The sequence below is a fragment of the Austrofundulus limnaeus genome, unplaced genomic scaffold (assembly GCF_001266775.1).
Source record: "Austrofundulus limnaeus strain Quisiro unplaced genomic scaffold, Austrofundulus_limnaeus-1.0 Scaffold122, whole genome shotgun sequence".
Classification (NCBI taxonomy): domain Eukaryota; kingdom Metazoa; phylum Chordata; class Actinopteri; order Cyprinodontiformes; family Rivulidae; genus Austrofundulus; species Austrofundulus limnaeus.
Window position 1 is genome coordinate 476,789 of NW_013952524.1, and position 5,780 is coordinate 482,568.

The following is a 5,780-nucleotide window of genomic DNA, read 5'->3' on the forward strand; positions in this document are numbered from 1 at the left end:
ATTACATTTGGACAAAATGCAGTAGCTCAAAGTGACATCATTTTTAAATACAAATGGCTAAAGARTGGCTAAAACGTCACTCGCCTGGATTCAACTCTTTTTCCCAGAGAAGTTCACGCTCTTAATTTGATTTTATGACTAAAAGCTTTTCTTAGGTCGTAACTAGAGACCCAATTTGTCTTTTAGACTGCGTAAAAGGCAACAATTATTCAATTGTGTAAATATGTTATATTGTGTGCACGGTTCCTGAATTATAAAAAATATTTGAAAAAATAAATRACGACTTTTAATTGTTGCTTCTAAAATATAATGTTGCTATTCACTGTCAAATGTACATCCTGTGGATATTTAGTTTTAGTTCACTGTGAGACAAACTGTTTAAAATAATTTCTAACAAAAATAAATGTATTCAACAACTTTACCATATCTACAATAATAACTAAGAAATGCATGTAAGGAAATTTCTTATTTATCAGGAATTTGTTAAATTTAAGATGCTTTTATCAATAGACTTTATCAAACTTAAATGTATTTATTTTAAATTCTACTGTTTAAAATGATTTGGAAAATGATCAGCGGAAATATAAATACATGTACAATGTAGCAAAAGAACAAACAAAAATCTAAAAGAAATAAATCAGTTTTTAAAGCTACAATCATTTTTAATGCTTGTTTTATGCCATTTCTGCCAAGCACRGAATAAAATTACTGTGTAAACAATTCAAGACAGTGCATACAGGAACACTTTGACAACTCATGGTATGTAAAGTTCAACTCACCGTCTGCAAACATAAGAGAGCAGTAAGAAATGGAAAAAAAAAGAACAAAAACAAGCAAAATAGACAAAGCATTTATGACAGCATGACATTATACTGCTGCTACTTGTTCTAAAAAGAGTGTTTTACAATATTTTTTACACTACAGTGCAGTTGTTGACAAACAGAGATGGGGTCTATTTATGAACATTAAAATGAAAAGCAGACTGTGACGGCTACATAAACAGCTAAAAGAAATTACACAAATTACCCCAATGTATCAGAAAATGACAAGAAATATTAGCAGCTTTTAGATTTACTTTTGTGAAAGCTGCTAAGTGCTACAGTGCAGGTAAAGCTGCTGCTTACCTTTGAGGGCAATGACTTTGCTGGCAGGGTTCATGATGGCGCTGTCAGCAGAAATGGGGCGGCGAATGGGATTATTGGGGTCGGCCATATCGATGATGACCACCTGGGCCTGTTCCCCCACTTTCTCCCTCACACAGATGAACTTGTCGGACTCCATGGTTAGGGTGCTGAAGCCGATGTTGGCTGGGTTGATGCCCAGGTTTTGGAGCTGCCGCGTGAAAATCAGAACCATTTGATGACCAACAGTTTACTGCAAAAACTAAAAACTCTCATACAACTGGTGCACCATTTATAGTACGACAACTTAGATATTTTAAAAGAAATAGAGTCAAGCTACACATTGGGCCTCATGCAAGAGCATGTTTGTATTCTTATCCTAAATTTCTCTTACTTTTGTTCGTACAAAGGGTTCGTATGAACATGTCACGTCAGATTCAACAAACTCTTCTATCTTCAGGAAAAGTGTGTAAATGAGCTGCGTGAATTTCACCTGTTCGTATCCAGCTGCTCGTGCACGCGAGAGGAGATTAGCATAATTACCACCCCCAAAACACCGTATAAGGCTGTGTTTCCTGCCTCAGATATCAGGAAGTGTTCATTCATGAAAAATGACAGTGAAAACTAAAAAGAAAAACTTTACGAGTTCAGAGATTGAAGTCCATCTGTCAGAGATCCAGAAAATAAAATCTGTCGTTTTTAGCACATCAGCTGTGGAATAAAAAGAGCTGCTAAAAGTATAAACAACTGTGTAACTGTGCCCCCCCCCTATCGCAGGTGGTCTCAGATGCAGGTCTGAAATAAGCATTTTAAAATGTTTTCAAAATAAGTCTGGTACTTTGGAGGAAACCCAGGACTCGCTGGAGGGATTATGCGTCCCCTCTGGCCTGGGAACGTCTCGGAGTCCCCCAGGACGAGCTGGAAAGTGTCGCTGGGGAGAGGGAAGTCTTGGTCTCTCTGCTGCCCCCGAGACCCGATCCCGGATAAGCCGGCCGGACGGACAATTTATATTGTTAGTCTAAATTATTACATTTAAAATTATAACTCTAATTCAAGCAGAATAGCCTATTGTCAACATAATCATAGAGTTTGATTTATTTTCAACTCAAAATATCTTCAAACTAACGAAATATAAAGTTATTAATGAAGAAAACCCATCTGGATAACAGCAGACTGACTGGTCGTAAAATATACGACAGGTCTGGACCACTCGTGAATTTTGTTCGTATCTGAAAAAAATCTTAGAATACGAAAACATTGGTGAATGCCACAAATTCTCCTAAATCACTCGTACGCACAATTTAAGAACAAATCTGTGCGTACGAACGGTTCTTGCATGAGGCCCATTGAACATAGTGTTAGAAACAAAAACTATTCAAGAATCAATATTACATAAGACAATATACACTGAACAACATAAATACAAAATAACAAAAATGATGATCTGAAATATTGTGTACAAATCATTTACCTGTTAAGATTAATTGTCATTATTGTGAGGAGTCTGACATTCACAGTTGAGGTTTTATTTTGCCTAAATGAAGATGGCCGCCACAACCATTTTACAAATATTATTAATCTTGGTGGTGGAGGTAGTAAACGCAAACAGATTACAATACATACAGCTGTATCTAAAATGTTTGACCAAAACTGCTGTAASTTTATTTCTCATTAGAAAGTCTTCTTAGTCTAAAAATCTGACATAAAAAGGCTTCAAGGAATGATAGATCTTTAATTAGTATATACGGTCTAAAAGGCAAAAAGAAACATGGTTATTAGAGCTAGGGTTGGGCAATATTGGCAAAAAAATTAATCACGATTAATTGTGGTATTTAGCCGATAACGATTAATTTGATGATTAATGCCGAGTCCCTGGACACCCTTATTTCGTAGTAACACGACCAGTTTAGTGGGAAAGATTTGCTTTTTGTAAAAAATTGTTCCAAATTGTGTGAAAATTACAGATTTCAGTCTATACATCATATTTTAAATTGTGTAGATAGATAAATAAATTACAGAACTTTATTTTAATGTTCGTCATATTTGAAGCGGAGAGGAGCAACAAGCAGACTGACCGGATTAATCCCCAGTCAGTCTGCCTGGTGGCATTAATTGTATTAATTGTCAAGTGCCAAAAAATAATCGATTAATGTTTTTCTGACGATTAATTGCACACGATACGATTATGCCCAACCCTAATTAGAGCCTCCAGTTCCCTGACTGCATTTGTGTCTACATTCCCCTCACCAACCAAGATATAAACAAGTTTAAAAACACTAATGAGATGTTAGATCTCTCCTAAATTGTCCTTTTCAGTCCGTAAACAACCGTATGACCTGCTAAACACCTTAACAAAAACTAGYACAGGTTTCTTGAGACCGCATAAAACATATTTACACAAAGTTGCTCTAAAAGTCCAAATTCACTATTCTCAAAGATTCAGTTAAAGAAAAACAAACCGTCTCACTAACAAAAAAGTGCACAAATATGTTTAAAATGTTTCTTTCCAAGTGTAGAAACAAAGTTGGCTTATTCCCAAAGTTTTATAATCAATTTCATACATAAATATTTGTTAGAAAACAGTCTGAAACTAAATTAAACAGCAGCAATGTGCAAATAACAACGCTTAATTCTAAAGAAATATTACTTAAACTCATTAAAGGCTTGCAATAAAGTCAGTCTCCTTAAAAGCAAAGGGGGGGCTTAAGACTTTTGCACAGCATTGTATGTTATTTATAGTATTTATGTATTTTTGTTAGTGGACCAGGTAGTTCAGTTGGAATGACGTCCAGGGTAGAAAGCCCTGGTTAAGAGCCGATCAGCTGAGCAGAAACAGGCCTGTCGTGACACACACCATCCTGTTTCTGACGTGATGCTGCACTTGTCACTGCAGCTCACCGTGATTTAAGCGCATCTTTATTACAAACTGTCCTCCCGACAATTTGTGGCATTACAGCAGCGGCATTTTTTTTCCTTTACACCTCGTTAATCCGTGACACGGYTTAGCGACCGAATGAAAGTGTTGACTGTGAAATAAGTGTGGTACAAAATAAAGAAATAACGGGACTCCAGCATCCCTCACTCACAGTAACCCGTTAGCTGAAGCTAATAGCTCGTCGGGTAATTAAGCTAGGCGATACRTCAAACATTGTGGGGAAAAAAACGCTTTTTTAAAGTAACATTTGTGCAAGATTACGAAGTTTGTTTATCYGTGTGGATAAGCATGAGCGATATGACTGAAAAAGAAGGGCGTAAAGCTGGTTCTTYAGCTGATGGATAAACAGGGGGAGGGGAGGTCATTCATTTGCTGCGGGTATTTGACGTTCACCGCTTAGCTTAGCTAGCGACCTGTCAAACGATTGCTACAGGGGAAATGTGACAATTAATGGAAACGCTATGCATTAAATACGTATTAAATTYGTCCACATACCTGCAGGTGCTCCTGGAAGCGGATAGGCAATATCTGAGCCATGGTGGTGGTTTCCTTGAGCTCCTCCGGAGTCCTGAAATTGTAGCCGCTGCAGCTAGTTAGCTGGGCAGTAGCAGCACCGCGCTAGCTAGCTACGACCTCCTCACTGTAGGTCGGAGCCAGCCAGTGAAAAAAAAAAATGCTGCACGACGGAACAAAATCACGACAAGGTGCGCTGGTAGTCGTGTTTCCGAAATTTGATGCCACCAAAAAGCGTTGGAGTCGACGCGCCTTCCGTGAATGTTCCTCTGCACAGCAACGATGGATGGCAGCGGCTGATCTGCTCTCTGAAATCCGCAATGGCGGCGGAAGCAGCAGCAGACTTCTTCCCTCTCCGGAAACATCCAGGGAGATCTGGAAGGACACTGGCTTTAAGTGTTCAGTTTCCAAGTTTGTTTAATTCATTCAAAAATTACAATTTACCTCCCCACCGGCTGTTTCACATTGTACCATGAAATTATCTTATTATTCAACCATGTGAGTCAGTTCAACTAATTAGTTTCTTTCCTTACACCCCAAAGCAAACCTTTAGTTTTATTACAATAACCATAATTTAACAAGCTGAAACCAAGAGGCACTGGGTTTGTATAAATTTAGAAACCCACGTTTCAAATTTTGCCTCAGAATGTATAGTTATCTTTTATCTATTTATTTTAAAAAATAACTTAAGACAAGTACCTAACTGGGGATTATATCCTGTGTCACAACTCTGACATGCAAAGTTGAATTTATTTAGTTTGGAAAACAGCCTTTATTTTTAATTATAATAAAACTTCAAGTTATTTGCATTTTAGTTTTATTCCCTCTTGACAAATCAGGAGCTATTAAAAATATTCCTGTTTCTTTAGTCTATTTAGAAAGGCAACTTTTAAAATTCCTCCTGCAAATTTTTTAAATTCAGTTTGACCACCTTCACAAATCTTCCACTACCATTAGGCAGCATTTTAGGGTAATTAATAATGCAGCTTATTAGATTTAAAAGAAAGCTTTAGAAGGTCATGATTTGTAAAATTCTTAACAAAACACAGCCCTGTAAGGATGTAAAAAATAAAAACACTCAGGACAAAGTTGTGCATTTTAAAAAGCAGCTGTATTCTGTAATCGACTATAAAGGCATTTCTAGTCCAGTGTCTCTAAGCCATTTTATTTATATTTCAGTGTAAAAAGCCTAACTATTAGAAAAAGAAAAC

General features: G+C 36.9%; 1 protein-coding gene across 1 annotated transcript; it reads right to left on the reverse strand.

The window, feature by feature from the left end:
- Positions 1–1,124: 1,124 nt before the first annotated feature.
- LOC106522166 (clathrin heavy chain 1) lies at positions 1,125–4,946 on the reverse strand (the record flags this gene model as incomplete). The annotated part of the gene is given in 2 exon segments (XM_014015046.1): positions 1,125–1,332; positions 4,552–4,946. Coding segments are annotated over 2 exon segments (250 nt in total), but the record flags the coding sequence as incomplete, so codon positions are not given.
- Positions 4,947–5,780: the final 834 nt, after the last annotated feature.